At 42.1% G+C, this 18,215-nt stretch overlaps 6 protein-coding genes across 6 annotated transcripts; 5 read left to right on the top strand and 1 right to left on the bottom strand. All coding sequences in view use genetic code 12, as the record gives it.

Moving 5' to 3' along the window:
• The first annotated feature begins 2,813 nt into the window (after positions 1-2,813).
• On the top strand, positions 2,814-3,905 carry PICST_68241 (predicted protein). The gene has a single exon (XM_001386193.1). It carries the CDS (start codon positions 2,824-2,826, stop codon positions 3,763-3,765), a length of 942 nt encoding a protein of 313 aa, XP_001386230.2. The 5' UTR covers positions 2,814-2,823; the 3' UTR covers positions 3,766-3,905.
• A 3,009-nt stretch (positions 3,906-6,914) lies between these two features.
• PYC1 (Pyruvate carboxylase) lies at positions 6,915-10,737 on the top strand. The gene has a single exon (XM_001386192.1). It carries the CDS (start codon positions 7,045-7,047, stop codon positions 10,582-10,584), a length of 3,540 nt encoding a protein of 1,179 aa, XP_001386229.1. The 5' UTR covers positions 6,915-7,044; the 3' UTR covers positions 10,585-10,737.
• Positions 10,738-10,855: 118 nt separating this feature from the next.
• On the bottom strand, positions 10,856-11,347 carry PICST_33231 (predicted protein; the record flags this gene model as incomplete). Its single annotated transcript, XM_001385992.1, has 1 exon — positions 10,856-11,347. The coding sequence occupies one exon, from the start codon at positions 11,345-11,347 to the stop codon at positions 10,856-10,858; it is 492 nt and encodes a 163-aa protein (XP_001386029.1).
• Positions 11,348-11,753: 406 nt separating this feature from the next.
• Positions 11,754-12,044, top strand: PICST_49954 (predicted protein; the record flags this gene model as incomplete). Its single annotated transcript, XM_001386191.1, has 1 exon — positions 11,754-12,044. A coding segment is annotated over one exon (291 nt), but the record flags the coding sequence as incomplete, so codon positions are not given.
• Positions 12,045-12,859: 815 nt separating this feature from the next.
• On the top strand, positions 12,860-13,795 carry PICST_33229 (predicted protein; the record flags this gene model as incomplete). The annotated part of the gene is made up of 1 exon (XM_001386190.1): positions 12,860-13,795. One exon carries the CDS (start codon positions 12,860-12,862, stop codon positions 13,793-13,795), a length of 936 nt encoding a protein of 311 aa, XP_001386227.2.
• A 1,529-nt stretch (positions 13,796-15,324) lies between these two features.
• On the top strand, positions 15,325-18,006 carry AXL2 (polarity establishment/cellular polarization; the record flags this gene model as incomplete). Its single annotated transcript, XM_001386189.1, has 1 exon — positions 15,325-18,006. One exon carries the CDS (start codon positions 15,325-15,327, stop codon positions 18,004-18,006), a length of 2,682 nt encoding a protein of 893 aa, XP_001386226.2.
• Positions 18,007-18,215: the final 209 nt, after the last annotated feature.

Below are 18,215 nucleotides of genomic sequence, written 5' to 3'. Positions count from 1 at the left end.
AACATATGCTGAGTTCACGTGCGATTAGAATTTGCAGACGCTTCTGAATCAAGAGTAGACTCCTTAACTACGGACAACCGTGATTCATGGGCCTGTTGATCTGTAGTTGGATTTCTGGGACTCTCAAACTCGTCACGATGGTTTGTCTCTGCGCTGGCAGCATCTAGCCAGTGTAAAAAAATAGAAATGAATTGACATGTCCATGTTCTAGTAGTTTGAAATAGGAATAGATGCTGACGTTGCGATAAGAGTTGGATTTGATCTTACGTTTTGCATCTACAATGCCTTGTATTAATAAGCACAAACACCTATTTCGGACCTACTCTCCCCAGTAAATATATAGAGGGGTACTGTCGGGAGCCGTTTTCGGGATAATTTACCTTGATCCGTAATGTAGTTCGATCTATGGGGTACTCCGTTACCAAGGTATATATGACGCTTTCTATTGGATCATTGTCAGAGTGTGTAGCTATGGGTCAACTTAGCACTTCTTGATTGAATCAGTCAATGTAGTGTGTCTGACTTCAATTACTACTTTTCAGCACAGTAATGTAGCCAATACTGTCTGGGTTGGGTACCAATCAGAAGAAGTAAGCTTCGTAGCTATTATACAGGGCACCCTGCTTGGGTTTGCTGGTTGACCGATAAATGGGTTAGACCTGCTAAATTAAGCTAAAGCATCCATCGCTTGAATATATTAGAGAGTGGAAAAGCAATTGCGAGCTAACACAGGATGCTTCAATATTGCAATCGAAGCAGTCGCAAAAAATGTGGCTGCGAATTATGTTGCATTAAAATTGGGTGTTCACCTCAGATTCACCAGTGCCTTGAGTCAAGAACAATTTCGGAGGTTAGTTCTATACGATCTGTGTGTTATATGTAATTATTGAAGAAACGGATGTATCATACATGTTGTCAATGGCCAATTTCAAATTTTGGCTCAAAAATTGGAATATTAATAAAATTTATAATGTTGTAACAACTAAAAGAACACTAACAGAAGCACATTTTTGTAAGTGTTAACGCCTGTTATAGAGAAAGAATATCGAGATGCTTGTTTTGGTTAGGAAAATTCGAAAGATGCAAATAATAGCTTTAACTTTGCCCACACATCAGCACTTTGTTTCATTTCAAAGCTATTTTTGAACGCTTTTAACCACCTCGCAAATCAAAAACTGGGCACCGATCACTATTTACTGTAACCTACATAGAGACACCAAAAGGGCATTCTAGAATTTCATAAACAATTGATTTCTCCAGGAATGGAAGTACACAAGTGAGAAGATCGACCAAAATTCAAAAAAGCACATTATTGCACCCGGAGTCTACTGCACAATCAAAACATCACCAACATTCTCATGCGATATGATTGCAAGCGCTTGAGTTTCTTTGCTCTAGAGTCACATTTTGTAGTAAAGTTGATGCAACAAGATGCTAAAAGGATGATGGAATAGATACAAAACCAGTTCCAACTGCAGGATACTGATCAATATGCACGATCCGCATTTACAATTCTGCATTCGGCAAGGAAAGTCACCAGTTCGGTGCTGGTCAGGAACATGATTTTCCTTCAACATATAGAGTCTGTCTGTTCTAATAATGGAAGTCGCATGCAAAAATCGATATTCATCAACATTGGCTAAGACTTCTGAAAGTCTAATGAATTTGCTGCATTGACAAGGAGTCATGCTAGGGGGTCTGGCCACAAACCAATTGAACCAGCTTCAATCTTAAAAGGGATTCGGGAATGGAATGCTTGCTTAAGACCCCGTGGCTGGAAATAATTTCGTGAACGGGATTGCTGTTCTTTGCCAAGTCTTTTCTTCCTAACCACAATTGGCTAACGTTTCAAGTCTCTTAAAGAATATTTCAGTCGCATGAGCGGTATGCAATCTTCAGCACGAGCATACGATACTTCTCGTATTAATGTAGAAATACCATGGACCTATTCACGGCTATTCAACTTTAAGTATTGGTAGGTATGCTTCCAAATCTTACTATTTATAGTATATTTCTTTGCATTGACGACGCCCGCCGTACAGAAATCTGTGCTTCTGAAAAGCGTTAATACGGCTACTGATAAAAATATGCAATGCCAGTTTTTAAGACATAAGTTGCTAGATAATAAAATTCCTGGTTTACTGCTACATCAACACTTATGGTATAAAATCTTGCTCCGGACTGACAATCCGAACAACGGACCGAAGATATTATTGATGCGCTTCATCAAGTACAGGCTGGCTATCCCTAGTTCAATAATTGATGAGCAAAAGAATCCAGAAGTTGACACCGATTTACGTTGGCCCCCGAATTACTTTCCCGATTGAGCATTCGTATTCTCCACAATAAATGTAAAGTTCATCGAGCTGCTGCACATAATGCAGCTGGCGCTTGGCTGAGGATAAATGCATCTGCTTTAAAATAAATTGAGTGACACAAGTCATCTCTTCCAAGACATTTCAACACCAGACAATGTAGACTAATTGCCACGGTTCTATATTTAGTTTGCTTTACTAAACGGAAGTCTTTCATCAATACTAAATGTTAGAGGAAGCTAAAACAGCCCACATGGTGGTGGGGACATTCTGTGTGAAGTGTTGCAGAATATTTTAATGCATGCTCAATTAGTGATGAACAAATTAAGCAAACATTTGCCAAGAATGGATTTAGATCTCCATACTCATTGACTGGAATGAAATTAACCAGAGGGGTCATTAGTTCTTGAAACTTTCAGGCAAAAAGTTAAGCTATATAAGAGCAGTTTGTTTCGCTCATTATTCAATATGCACGAGCTATTTGCAACCATTATCAAATATATTTACAATGTTATTTAAGCCTACCGTTTTCCTTTCTTTAGTCGCCGTTGTTTTGGCTGACCACACTTTCACCTTAAGTGCTGGTGACCTTGGTGAAGTCACTTCTGCTGACTCCAAGTTGACCATTGGTAATGGTGATGCCCCAACCTTGATTTTGCAAGAACCATCTGGATTGGTTAACGTGCAAGGCACAGACAATTACTTACAGCTCTCAGAAACTGGAGTTAATCTTACTCCTCAAGCTGATGCATCGAGTAATTTCCAAATTCTCGAAGGTCAAGTATTTGCTCATGGTCCATCTGATGACAATGCCGTCTGGTTCGCTTGTCCAGCTGATACTGGTTTTGTAATCCAAATTTTCCAAGCAGGTGATTGTCAACAAATTACTTTGACAGCAGTTGAACAAACAGGTGACCCAACAGAAGATCCTACCGAGGACCCTACTGAGGACCCTACTGAGGACCCAACTGAGGACCCAACTGAAGACCCAACTGAAGACCCAACTGAAGACCCAACTGAAGAGCCAACTGAAGAGCCAACTGAAGAGCCAACTGAAGAGCCAACTGAGGAACCAACTGAAGAGCCAACTGAGGAACCAACTGAAGAACCTACTGAAGAGCCAACCGAGGAACCTACTGAAGAGCCAACTGAGGAACCAACTGAAGAGCCAACTGAGGAACCAACTGAGGAACCAACTGAGGAACCAACTGAGGAACCAACTGAAGAGCCAACTGAAGAGCCAACAGAGGAACCTACTGAAGAGCCAACTGAAGAACCAACCGAAGAACCTACTGAAGAGCCAACTGAAGAACCAACCGAAGAACCAACCGAAGAGCCAACTGAAGAGCCAACTGAAGAACCAGAAGTCACTCCTGCTGAGGGTGCTGGTGCTCTGTTGGTAGCTAGTGCTGGTAGTGTCCTCTTGGCTGTTGCCGCTTTGTTCTTGTAATTGACTTTTTTTTCATTCTCACACGAATATTCATTCTGATTTCGGTAATTTAAGCTAGTCTAGATTGATTAGTTATAATAAGCTATTTTTTAGCAATTTAAGTTTTTTTATTTTATTCAAGCTTTCAAGTATTTGCTGTTAAGATCTATGGGGCTTAGTTGATGATAGTAGGCTGCAATATTTTTTTTTTTCAATCAGTAGAATATAGTTCACTCTACACCTTCCTATTCAAAAAAACTCCTGTCCCCCACAATTAATCCAGATTCTACACATTTGCACAGAAGTCTTCGATCTAGAATTGAATTACAAGACATTTCCTTTCGTACCTGGCACGGAAAAATAGTTATCTATTTGGTCAATGGCCCACGAGGCTCATTTCTTCAAATTGCTTCGTAAGTATGACCCCCTGTTCTTGATCTGATCTTGGGCAGTGAAGCTCGTACCACCACAGTTGAACTAAATTAATCGGTGTACAGGGAAGACCTGCAAATTCTGACTTCAGACACCATTAACATTACGCCGAAGTAGCCTACATTCCACAGGGTAGTAGTTATTAAGTTTATTGAACTAAATTAAAAAAATGTTACAAAAGTATCGTCGGTCGGTCGGAGAAATATGGACCCGTCCAGCCGATTATGCCAGATTTTCAGTGTATTGCGAATATCAGAATGCAAAGACCGAAAAGCGAAACTCGCAAAACCGAACGATTGAGAATTGAAAAGGTGCCACTGTTGTTGTCACCATTATGTATATACTAATTGCCAATAAAAAAAGATCCCTCATAAGCCTATGTTTAATTTCCTTTTATGTACCATCATTATGTAGTAGTTGTAGTCTTGCTATCTATTATACTAACGACTCACGTGATCACTTACTGGGTCCTGGTAGAAATGTAGTTTCCAGACTTGATCTCCAATGGGGAAAGGTTGACAATCTTGACTCTGTATTCAGCAAAAGATCTGAATGAGTTGCCGTGGGTAGGCTGCCACTTGGAAACTGGGTTGATAGAAGATGGGACAGTGACAGTCTTGGTGGAAGAAGACTTAATGAACTGCACAGCACTTTCCTTTTGGAAGCGCAAGGCACTGAGGGAAGTCAAGGTTCTACGGAAGTACATTGTTATGATATTAACTATTGAAGCTGGTAAAGCTGTTACAGACAAAGCAGACAACAAGTTGCAGAAGTAGGGGGATAGTGTCAGATTTATAGAGTGAAAAATTCAACCCCAATGAAAAAAGTTTTAGCGAGTGAAAAAAAATTCACCATATCCACAGTAGATTACAAACTTACGATTACTAAGACAGGGACCTAAGGAGTAACAAATTTCGGGATATCTTACGATGATAGCGTTATCGGCTACATCTAATCTATCGATCGAACGTGGAGTTATGATCCAAGGAGGGGAATGTCGTGGCTCAATGGCAAAAGCTCACTGATCCTTCCATCCAAGAGCTCAATTTGCAACTCCCCTCTGGAATAAAAGGGGTTTAACCCTAATATAGGAACGGTTCCGCTATTAGGTGCGCTAGAAGGTCAATACTGACTCACTTCAGACTCAGAGGAGGGGGACTGTTGAAGATGCACCGGCGATAGAAGTCCGGTGGTATCGGAAATGGGCATCCTCTTGCTATCTATTAATCCTTCACATAGAGGGAGATGAAGTTATCTTGGTCCACTAAGAAGCTGGCAAGAATACGTGCAGGCGTACTACCCTCTATATATATAACCGGCCCGCTCGTGTAACTCTGTCTTTCACGAGATTAAGAGGTGGTGTGGTACTAGCTCACGTGAGATGGGCATCCAAGAGTAGGTTAGAAGCGACGGAGCACATGACACCGGTCCAATTGCATTGTTGGCCAAGGTGGAATTTTGTCATTTAGCATCTTCTTTGTACGTGGTGGTAAAGAGCAGTAGAAACCGATGTAATATAATTCTCTGAACTAATTCCTGTGCAACAGTAACTAATTTTTCATCTTGGATCAAGTCATATGCTCTTTCATTTAATTAAGGAGGGGGATAAGAACCCATGCAGGTTTGACTACGACTATTTCATAGATAACTATCGTTATCAGCAGAGTAATAGTGGACCTTAAGGTACCTAATTAAATCAGAGTAGAATTGAAGACTACTAGAATGTGAATTGGTTTTTGCGAAAATCAAGAAAAAAAATCGATCAAGCAACTGGTAAATTAAAGCCTTCTGGGAAGCACCTAACCTATGTAGCAAAGATGGAGTTTTCTTGCAAGTAAAAAAAATTAGGCCATTCTAGTTAGAACGCAGGCAGTAGCAGAATCGTAAATCAACGGCATATTCTACTATAGTTACATTGTACCAGCATGAAAAATTTTCATTTCTCCAGTCATATGTACATGCAATGATGTAAGAACCTACTCGGAGTTTGTTTTGTGTCTTTCTGGGTGACTCAAGACCATAACAAAACGTTTCCACTCCAAAGCCAACAATGGAGGTAGTAATATTTTGAACGTAGATTAGAACATTTAATTAAGATGGACTCATAGAAATGTAGAGGAGCAGAGTTAAGCCTGGAAAAAATTAAAATATAGAATTAATCTCTACAAGAGATTACAAGAAAGTATGGTGGACAAAATACAAATTAATTGGAGATACTGTAACCCAGGAGTCTAAGGCGAAAAATCACGAAGACCAGAATTAGTGCCAATGGGCAATTGATGAATCGCTGCTTCAGCTAATTAATTGATTGATTGTGATTAGCTAACGTACCGAGACAAAATTATTGCTACTTGAGCTAATTCTGCAGTACGTCGACCATATACATACTCCGGTGGTTCAATTCCACCGCTGGAAGCCAACTCCGAACGCCCCTGACTCATTGACTTTTCGGGTGGATGATGTTTCCAAGCGTAGGGTGTTTATTTTCAAGCACAAGTCTGGATTGGGAGGCATTTCATTATTAGCGGGCGGTGGATCAGCATCATTGTGCTACAGGCTTGTCTCATTGTTGGAATTGGCTGGAGTGGGCAAGTCAAGATGAAGAGGAGGTACATGGAGCTCGGTAAGTAATTTTTCGTTCCTGTTTGTGTCGCTTTTCCACATCAGGATTAGGATTAATATTATTATTGAATATACCAATTTTTATTATCTCTTCGGTGGAAAGTAGCCTCTCACTCATTGCGCTGAACCTATATATACTCGAATTGACTCGCTGATTTTTTCCCTGGAACAACTTCAGTTTTTCAGTCTAATTTCTTTCTTTTCTTCTTCATCTTTCCCTGTCTTCTCTTGTCTTACTCAATTACCATGTCGTCCCTTTCTCCTCACGACCACCATGGCAAGATCAACCAGATGAGAAGAGACTCCACTGTGTTGGGCCCAATGAACAAGATCTTGGTGGCTAACCGTGGAGAAATCCCCATCAGAATCTTCAGAACTGCTCACGAATTGTCAATGCAGACCGTAGCCATCTACTCACATGAAGATCGTTTGTCGATGCACCGTCTTAAAGCTGATGAATCTTATGTTATCGGTAAGAAGGGAGAATTCTCTCCCGTTGGTGCCTACTTGCAAATCGACGAAATTATCAAGATTGCAAAGACCCACAACGTCAACATGATTCACCCTGGGTACGGGTTTCTTTCGGAAAACTCTGAGTTTGCCAGAAAGGTCGAGGAAGCTGGTATTGCCTGGATTGGACCTACACACGAAACCATCGATGCTGTTGGTGACAAGGTTTCTGCTAGAAACTTAGCTTTGGCCAACGATGTCCCAGTTGTCCCAGGTACCCCAGGGCCAATTGACTCTGTAGAAGAAGCTGAAGCCTTTGTGGAGAAGTACGGCTATCCTGTTATCATCAAAGCTGCCTTTGGTGGTGGTGGTAGAGGTATGAGAGTCGTCAGAGAAGGCGATGACATCGGCGATGCCTTCAAGAGAGCCACTTCCGAAGCCAAGACTGCTTTTGGTAATGGTACGTGTTTCATTGAGAGATTCTTAGACAAACCCAAACATATCGAAGTGCAATTGTTGGCTGACGGATACGGCAACGTCATCCATCTCTTTGAAAGAGACTGTTCCGTGCAAAGAAGACACCAGAAGGTGGTCGAAATTGCCCCAGCCAAGAACTTGCCCAAGGCTGTTAGAGACGCTATCTTGACCGACGCCGTCAAATTGGCCAAGTCGGCCAACTACAGAAACGCTGGTACGGCCGAGTTCCTTGTAGATGAACAAAACAGACACTATTTCATTGAAATCAACCCTAGAATCCAGGTTGAACATACAATCACTGAAGAAATCACTGGAGTTGATATCGTAGCTGCCCAAATCCAGATTGCTGCAGGTGCCTCGTTGCAACAGTTGGGTCTCTTGCAAGACAAGATCACCACGCGTGGTTTTGCTATCCAGTGTAGAATCACTACCGAAGACCCATCCAAGAACTTCCAGCCAGACACCGGTAAGATCGAAGTGTACAGATCTTCTGGTGGTAACGGTGTGAGATTGGACGGTGGTAACGGGTTTGCTGGTTCCATTATCAGTCCTCATTACGACTCGATGTTGGTGAAGTGTTCTACTTCTGGTTCCACCTACGAGATCGCCAGAAGAAAGATGTTGCGTGCATTGATTGAATTCAGAATCAGAGGTGTCAAAACCAACATTCCATTTTTGTTGGCTCTTTTGACCAACGAGACGTTTATTAGCGGTAGCTGTTGGACGACTTTTATTGATGATACTCCTTCCCTTTTCCAGATGATCTCCTCTCAAAACAGAGCCAACAAGATCTTGAGCTATTTGGCTGACTTGATTGTCAATGGTTCTTCCATCAAAGGTCAAGTTGGTCTTCCAAAGTTGAACGAAGAAGCTGAGATCCCTACGATCCACGATCCAAAAACCGGAATTCCTATTGACGTCGAACTCAACCCCGCACCAAGAGGCTGGAGACAGGTTCTTTTGGAAGAGGGACCAGATGCCTTTGCTAAGAAGGTTCGTAATTTCAATGGTACCTTGATCACCGACACTACTTGGAGAGATGCCCACCAGTCATTGTTGGCTACCAGACTCAGAACCATCGATTTGTTGAACATTGCACCTACTACAGCCCATGCGCTTAACGGTGCATTCTCGTTGGAATGCTGGGGTGGTGCTACTTTCGACGTGTGCATGAGATTCCTCTACGAAGACCCTTGGGCAAGATTGAGAAAGTTGCGTAAATTGGTTCCTAACATCCCCTTCCAGATGTTGTTAAGAGGAGCCAACGGTGTTGCTTACTCTTCTTTGCCAGACAACGCTATTGACCAATTCGTCAAACAGGCAAAGGACAACGGTGTCGACATCTTCAGAGTTTTTGATGCCTTGAACGACTTGGACCAGTTGAAGGTTGGTATTGATGCGGTGAAGAAGGCTGGCGGTGTAGTTGAAGCCACTGTCTGTTACTCCGGTGACATGTTGCAGAAAGGCAAGAAGTACAATTTGGCCTACTATGTCGATGTCGTTGACAAGATTGTTGCTATGGGTACGCACTTCTTGGGTATCAAGGATATGGCCGGTACTTTGAAGCCTAAGGCTGCTACTGATTTAGTCAGTGCGATCAGAGCCAAGTACCCTGACTTACCTATTCATGTTCATACTCACGACTCTGCTGGAACTGGTGTCGCCTCTATGACTGCTGCTGCTAAGGCTGGTGCTGATGTGGTTGATGCTGCTTCCAACTCGATGTCTGGTATGACTTCTCAGCCTTCTATCAGTGCCATCTTGGCTTCGTTTGAAGGTGAGGTTGAGACCGGATTGTCTGAGCGTTTGGTCAGAGAAATTGACCACTATTGGGCCCAGATGAGATTGCTCTACTCGTGTTTCGAAGCCGACTTGAAGGGACCTGACCCCGAAGTGTACGAGCACGAAATCCCTGGTGGTCAATTGACCAACTTGTTGTTCCAGGCCCAACAATTGGGTCTTGGTGCTAAGTGGTTGCAGACAAAGGAGACATACAAGATTGCCAACAGGGTATTGGGAGACGTTGTCAAGGTCACTCCTACCTCCAAGGTCGTTGGGGACTTAGCTCAATTCATGGTTTCAAACAACTTGACTGAAGAAGACGTCAACAAGTTGGCTGGTGAGTTGGATTTCCCTGACTCAGTGCTTGACTTCATGGAAGGTTTGATGGGTACTCCATACGGAGGATTCCCAGAACCTTTGAGAACCAATATGTTAGGCAACAAGAGACAGAAATTGAACGAAAGACCGGGTCTTTCGTTGGCTCCAGTTGACTTCTCTGCGCTCAAGCAGGAGTTAGTTTCTAAGTACGGCAATTCCATTAAGGAAGTCGACTTGGCCTCTTACACTATGTACCCTAAGGTCTACGAGTCATACCGTAAGATCGTTGAAAAGTACGGTGACTTATCTGTTTTGCCAACACGTTACTTCCTCAAGGGTATCAATGTTGGTGAAGAGTTGAGTGTCGAAATAGAACAAGGTAAGACTTTGATCGTGAAATTGTTGGCTGTTGGTGAGATCAGTCAACAGAAGGGTACCAGAGAAGTGTTCTTTGAATTGAACGGTGAAATGCGTTCTGTCACTGTAGACGACAAGACTGTTTCTGTCGAGACCATCACCAGACGTAAGGCTACTCAGCCAAACGAAGTTGGTGCCCCAATGGCTGGTGTCGTCATTGAAATCAGAACCCAGTCTGGAACGGATGTCAAAAAGGGAGACCCTATCGCAGTGTTGTCCGCCATGAAGATGGAAATGGTGATTTCTGCCCCTGTTTCTGGTGTTGTCGGAGAAATCTTGATCAAAGAAGGTGAATCTGTTGATGCCAGCGACTTAATCACCAGCATTCTCAAACACAACTAGATTTGTGGATCGTTAAGGACATTATGAAAAGAGAAAAGTATCTTCGTCCACTTATTACGTTTAGTTCTACATCTTTGTTTATTATTAGTATATTATCTGTTACTTATTTTTGTTATATTTCCATATAGCTTTATTATGAATTAATGGTAGTTCAAGATCGTTGTAGTCACCAGTGACATCACCCTGATTTTCAATACCAGTAACTGTCAGTAACAGATATATTAGATGTAATAACTTTCATGTGAAATTCTCTATAATACAATCAAGATGTCTATCTTCTTCTTTTGGTAGCATCTCTGCCAGATACAGTATACAACCCCAACTCTCTCTTCCTCTGTACTAGAATGTCATTACGTCTCTGACGTGCTTGTTCGTGTTCTTGTTCCTTCGTTTCTATCTTTGTGCTTAATTCAGAGTTTTCAGCTTCAAGTTTGGACAATTGGTTCAAAAGTTGTTGCTCCAAGATTTCTTTCTGTGCCAAATCGTCATCCTCTTCTTCCAATTCCTGATCTTCTTTTCCGTTCCAAGTACGGTCGTTGATGATATCATGAGTGAAATTTGTCTGTGAAAGTATCCGCACCCATTGGTCAAGCAATGTATGTGTGCTATTTCCAGATTCGTTGATCTTCGCTATATTGGAATGAGTATATTTGATGGTTTCAATGAGATTAGCTACAGTAGAATTTATCCTTATTAGTTGTGCTAGTTCTCTTTCTAGCGCGACCTGACGCGTTGATCCTGTCGGAGTTGTGCCCGATTCCATAGTGTCTGCCATTATAATTTGTTTATTTGAATAAAATTGAGCTGAGTCGATAAATGCTTTATTATTGTTTGTATATTCATTTATTTACAATGTCGCGAGATTTAGAACTGATAGCTAAAATGCGACATTTTACGACATATCCACAGGTATATCGACAATTCCAATTCCAATTCAATTAGTAAAATTCTGCAACATTCTCAGTATACTTCATATAAAATATAAAAGGTTTTGGTGAATTCAATTGTCGTAGACTCGGAAATCTCTGTAACAAAAGCTGACTATAGCATATGTTTCAAAATTCGTTTTACCAAGACTCTAAATCTCCAAAAAGTTCATAATAAAAATGTCTACAGAAGCTACAGCCCCAACCGAAAGTTCCAACGGCGATGTCAATACCTTGATCTCGTCAGTGCCCACGAGATGGGAAATAGAGCTCGAGTTTGTTCAGTCGCTCAGCAACATCCAGTACTTAAATCATTTAGCACAACAGGGTTATTTGAACGATGAAAACTTCATCAACTACATAAAGTATCTTAACTATTGGAAGGAACCGCAATACGCTCGATACTTGGTATATCCAAACTGCTTGCACATACTAACGCTTCTTCAAGATGAGCAATTCCGTAGCAATATCGTCAATCCTGACTTCATGAATAGTCTTATGAATGATATGGTGCAAAGATGGCAGAATAACGACGTTACTGCAGCTGCCAGTTCTACGGAAGAAGCCACCACCAATAACAATAACAGCAACAGTAACGGTAACAGTAATGGTAACAGTAATGGTGAAGTTGTGGCAACTTGATGATCCATATTTGAAGAAATACATTAGTATACATCCTATGCTGGTGAAGGAGATGAATCATGACATAGATACTTCAAAAGACTCGCTGACTGCTCTGGTTTCAAGCAAACACCTTCATAGCACTTTCTTGCTTTTGAATAGTTGTAGAATCAGAGTTCAGTCACGACTGTATCACCACTAGAGAATATTATCAAGCCTCCAAGGAAAGATGGAATAATAACGACTCTACAACAAATTCTAGCGATTCCAGCTTGCATTTTGAAGTTTTCAATAAAATGCATTACCAATAAGAGACAAAATTTATTTGGAGCAGATTGTATATTCACTTTGTACTAGCAAATGTGACGTAGACATTGTCATATTCTTGGTGGTACAACTTATTGGGCATGTATTCGTCGACTAGACATCACACTATGAGTTACGAATCACGATGTCTGATATAAATTAATAGCATAACAATAACACAGTAATAATACACTAAGATCATAGGGATTCAAGGTTTATTATAAGACTTACGTAGTGGCCATTGGAAACATTTTGCAACCGTAGAGTTTGTATACTATACTTTTCAGATAGAACATTCTACAGAAGATAACTGGACAAAGCACGACCCCGTTTGGCCACCTACTTAAAAGTGCACTTCTCCAGATTTCAATACTATATCCAAACTGTCTTTGTATTCGTCATTCGCTCAATCCGGAGTCATTATGCCGTCGGAGGTGTCTTCCGTATACGACCGTCATTTCCGATTCATCGAGATGTTTTTCCGCCAGATCCAGCAGCGTTTCAAAATGAGTCCATCTGAGTTTTTGTTCGTGATCTCATTTTTAGTGAACTTTGTAATAGGAAAAATAGTACATTCGTTGTCACCAGATGAAGAAGTGTACAACTACTACACGAATAAGAAGAACGTGCTCAACCAGGTGTTTGTGAAAAACGGCTGGTTCTGGACCACAGCCAACATTGTCCTATTCTACGGGATAGTGTTGTATAAAGAAAAGAGCAGTGCCATTAGAATTAATATAGCCAAGGGTGCAGTAATCAGATACGTGTTGGCCACAGTGTGGTGGATCTTTTTTACCCAGTGGTTTTTTGGCTTGCCCATCATGGATAAGGTATTTGTATATACAGGCGGTAGTTGTGTGATAGAGAAAGAGACTCATCCTGGTCAGAGCCGTTTTCTCCATCTTTTCGAAGCAGCAGGCGAAGAGGTTGGCAACAAGTTGAGTTCAACTTCTATTACTTCCTATCATTGCCGAAGGATCAAGGGATCCTGGGAAGGAGGACACGATCCCTCGGGACATGTATTCCTTTTGATTCATTCTTCGCTCTATTTGTTTTTGGAGGTGTCTCCATATTGGGTGTCTTATTCTCATTTCAAGGCTTCGTTGTCTAAGCTTCGTAAAGAGGTTGTTAAGCCTGTGAGTTTAGGTGAAAAATTCAGTAGCTTTATAAAATATCTGGTTGCAAATCCACCGATTGTTGTCGCTAAGTTGATCACATTATGGTGGTTCATGTTGCTCATGACCAACATCTACTTCCATTCGCTTGGTGAGAAGTTGGTAGGGTTGGTGTTTGGGTACATTGGCGTAGTGGGAATTTACTATGTGCCACGGATTGTAGAGAAGCAGAAGCAGCAGTGAGCTGTAATACAGTACAGATTATAATAGACAAATAATTATATAACCATATAATCGTATGAGCATTTGGATGATTATATAATCCCACAGAAACTCACACATTATAGTTTTGGAGTTTCTTAGTACATCCATAGAGCTAAGTAGTCCATTCATATCTTTTGCATATACATGGTTTCGTAATTATGCTGCAGCATACATGCCTGTTGTTTCGTTCATATTGTCATGTAGCACAATCATATCACAATTGAAAATGTTCACTAATACAGTAGAATGATACGCTGTTCAATAAGTCATGTTATCGTGCAATCAGACGAGCATTTGATATCATATGATCCAATAAAATTATGGACTACAATTCTACGAGCCTTCTACAGCTGCCTCGGCATGCGAGCAAGGGTCCTCTGAATCAAGTATCGCCCTAGACAGATCGAGTATCCCCATAGACAGATCGAGTTCAGGGTCTTTGACGTCTTCCCAAACAGGAATGAGGATTGCGGCAATGGGCCAAAGCAATTTTGGAAGTGGTGTAGTTTCACCTTGCAATTTTTGCGATGCCTCAATCACGACTAAAACTCACGACTAAAACCAGCTCTAAAGTTCCGACTAAAACTCGAGGTTAGACAAATACGAGGACAGGGTGTTTGTTTCTTTTCAGTTGTGTTCCGTCCCTTGCTCATAATTGGCATTTAGGCAAGGTGCCTTTGGTCCAGACGATTAAGGCATGATACAGTTGCAATTGGTGTAACTAAAAGGAAAGCCAATGTCTATCTGTCCGCTACCATCACTAAGGTGATTGGGTGAAGTTGCCTTTGGAAATTAAACTGTAAATTGCAACTAAAACTGTGAAAATAGACGAGACGAAACAACACAGAAACGTCGTCTGGTTGGAGTGTACTTCTAAGACGGTAGCAGATAAGTGTAGGAGACTTTTGGTGGGTTCCAGGAATAAACTTCTCAGTAGTGCATGCGTACTGCAGCTCCTGTACGCACCCATTCTTCTTTTCTATTTAGAGTCTGTACACAGGTTAGACGACGCGAATCGCGTATCTTTACATTTGTTTCACGCGTTTGGTAAACAAATACTCCCTACTTTTTTCAGTCTCTTCCTTAATTCCACCTTTGGCGTGTCCACCGTGACGAATATAGTCAAAATCACACGCAGCTCACCTCCTTATCATGTAAAGACTGCAGGTGCCAGGATGCGTTCTGTTTCGTTTCTCATTGTTGTCCCAGATGCGTTGCAATTATTACCGTACCTTGTTTTATCATACAGCCCCTTGCTAGCCTTGCCATAATAACTAGGGGATTTCTCGTTTGTGAGGCCAGCGATTTTATCAACATCTTCCAATCGTCTTTTCACTCTTCTTTCTTCTTCAGCCATTCCTTTCACAATTTCACTCCCTTTCCAAGTGACTTCACACTATTCACAAGCAACACCTTGCTATCCATTACTACTCCCTCATCCCACCAGCTTAAGTCTCACCTAATCTTTTTTTCCAGACGAGTTTCATTTATTTCACTAGCCATCCACAATGCTATTCATCTTGGTTTTCTTGATGGCGATAGCCTCGGCACAGATCGAAGTGGGGTTCCCCTTCAACGAACAGTTGCCTAATGTCGCCCGTATTGACACGGCCTACTCCTTTACCATGGCCAATATCACCTACAAATCCGATAACTTCGGCGTAATCTCGTACCAGGCCACAGGGCTTCCTCTGTGGTTGAGCTTTGACTCTGACTCCAGAACATTCACCGGAACTCCCTCCAAGGACGACGTGCAAGAGTTTGAAATCCATTTGTTCGGAACTGACTCGTCAGACGGTTCTACTATCAACAACACCTACTCTATGATAGTTTCCAACGATACAGGCTTACACTTATCCTCTAATGATGTCATGTTTACTGAAATTGCCAAATACGGAGACACCAACGGTAATGACGGCTTGGTTGTCAGAGAGGGCCAGGAGTTCAACATCAGCTTCGAAAAGTCGGTTTTCGAATCTTACTCAACATCCAAAAGACCTATCGTTGCCTACTATGGTAGGTCAGCGGACAGAAGCTCCTTGCCAAACTGGATCGATTTCGACTCCGACAGCTTAACATTCTCAGGAATAGTTCCTCACGTTGTTTCAGATATTGCTCCTTCGTTTGAGTATGGCTTCAGCTTCATTGGCTCCGACTATGTAGGATTTGCTGGAGCTGAAGGTATCTTCAAGTTGATTGTTGGAGCCCATCTGTTGAGCACTTCGTTGAATGAGTCAATCAAGGTCAATGGTACTTTGAATCACGACTTCGACATCCTGATTCCAATCTTCTCTTCTGTTTTCTTGGACGGATCACTTATCTCGGCCGAAAACATCTCCTCTGTTGATTCAACCGACTTACCCTCTTGGATTCATCTTGACACCGACCATTACACTTTGACAGGTAACTTCCCTGGGGATGCTACTTTTGACAACTTCACCATAAACGTCAAAGACGTGTTCCAGAACGAGGTTGAATTGCCTTACTCTTTCAACGCCATTGGCTCAGTGTTCACTCTCAGCACTCTCCCCAACGTCAATGCTACCCGTGGACAGTTCTTTGAATACCACTTGATGAACTCATACTTCACTGATTTCAACCTGACCGACGTCTCTGTCAAGTTCGACTCTTCCAACAGCTGGCTTACTTTCCATGAAGATAACAATACCTTCACCGGTCAAGTCCCCAAGGATTTGCAGAAGATCAATGTCGATGTGTCTGCTTCTTCCGATTACGATCTGGAAGATAAGAGCTTTGACATTGTTGGAATCGACAGCAAGACATCCTCCACTTCCTCTTCCTCTTCCGCTACCGCGACTTCTTCTAGCTCCTCTTCTCCAACTTCCTCTCCCTCTTCCTCTTCTACTCCTGTAAAGTCCAAGGCTTCCACGAACCACAAGGCACTTGCAATTGGTCTTGGAGTGGGTATTCCTGCCTTCTTGCTTCTTGTCGCTGCCCTCATTCTCTTCTGCTGCTGTATCAAGAGAAGAAAAGAAAGAAAGCAAGACCCAAGAAAGGACATGGAAAAGGATGCTGCTGTTCCCGAATTGACCGGCCCAGGCTTCGGCAACACCTACGACAACGATTCCCAGAAAGGTAGAAAGTTGGCTGCTGCTAATGCCAGAAAGTTGGACAATACCAAACCTTACGACTACGACGACGACATCCACAGTACTTCATCTTCCATCACCCATGTGGAATCCAACGGCTCTGCTGCTAGATATGTAGATGCCATCGAGTTACCAGTCAAGTCATGGAGAGCAAGAGACAATTCTGACGACAAGCAGAATAGAAATTCAGAAGTTTCCTTGAGCACAGTCAACACAGAACAGTTGTTCTCAGTAAGACTTGTGGACGACCAGTCAGCCAGAAACTCTCAGCAATCTTCTTTTGTCGCCCGTCAACTTTTAAGTAGCACTTCCTTGCATGAAGTCATGAGAAGAGACTCTTCTACCAATCTCCAAAGATTGGACAGTGATGGAAACATCGTTGACTCTGCAACCTCCAGCAATGCATCAACGCCTAGTCCCTGGAAGACGGTCCCCAAATCAGGCTCGATTCTTGCTATTCTCCCTGAAGAAAACTCCAGGGAGTACACCAACTCTGTGAGAAATGCAACGGATACCTCGACCGTTTATCTCAGTGCAGACCACAGCACCAATAGTAATAATAGCAACAGCCACACAAGCAGGCACGATTTCTCGGAGTCAAGTATATCGAATTTGTTGTCTAAGTTCAACGAGTCTCCTTCAGGAAGCGAAAGAGATTTATCGCAATACCAACATGAAGACTCTGCGTACCTTGATGAATTCAAGGCTGTCAAGACTTCTAACGGAGACTTCCAGTGGCTGTCTGACCGTACTGACCGCAGCAGTGAAGATAATACCGACTTGATGCACAAGACTGCATCGAACTTCAACTTGAGTCATGATGACTTGGCTATTGCAACTAAGACGTTGCCCATGAGACACTCCAATTTATCTACCATTTCGATAGAATCTGGCAACTCTGATCAGATGTTGCTCAACCACGATGGTAGTCCTCAGATCCCCAAGCGTTCCAGATCGCGCACTAGCAAGGCGAAATTGGTTAACTTCACCAGAAAGGGCAGTTTGAGAGAGTCATCGTATGAACCTGATATCAAATTCCATGAGGAGTCAGCGCAGGTTCACAGCAATGACAGCGACTAGCCCTGATTGATTAGGTCAATCACTTTGCATTTATCCGGAAGAAAAGCTTGATTTCGTTCTTTACTTCTCTGTACTTTAATTACGTTCTCATTTTTCGCAGCCAATCGTTACAACTAATTGTCAATCTTTACACTTATGTACTATAATAAAAGTTAGCGATTCATATGGTGTAGATACTGCAAGGCAGATTTTTGGTAATCAGTGGATTC

This window comes from Scheffersomyces stipitis, chromosome 7 (assembly GCF_000209165.1).
Source record: "Scheffersomyces stipitis CBS 6054 chromosome 7, complete sequence".
NCBI classification, from domain to species: domain Eukaryota; kingdom Fungi; phylum Ascomycota; class Pichiomycetes; order Serinales; family Debaryomycetaceae; genus Scheffersomyces; species Scheffersomyces stipitis.
Note: the sequence above shows the minus strand (reverse complement) of the source record. Positions and strands in the feature narration are given on the sequence as shown.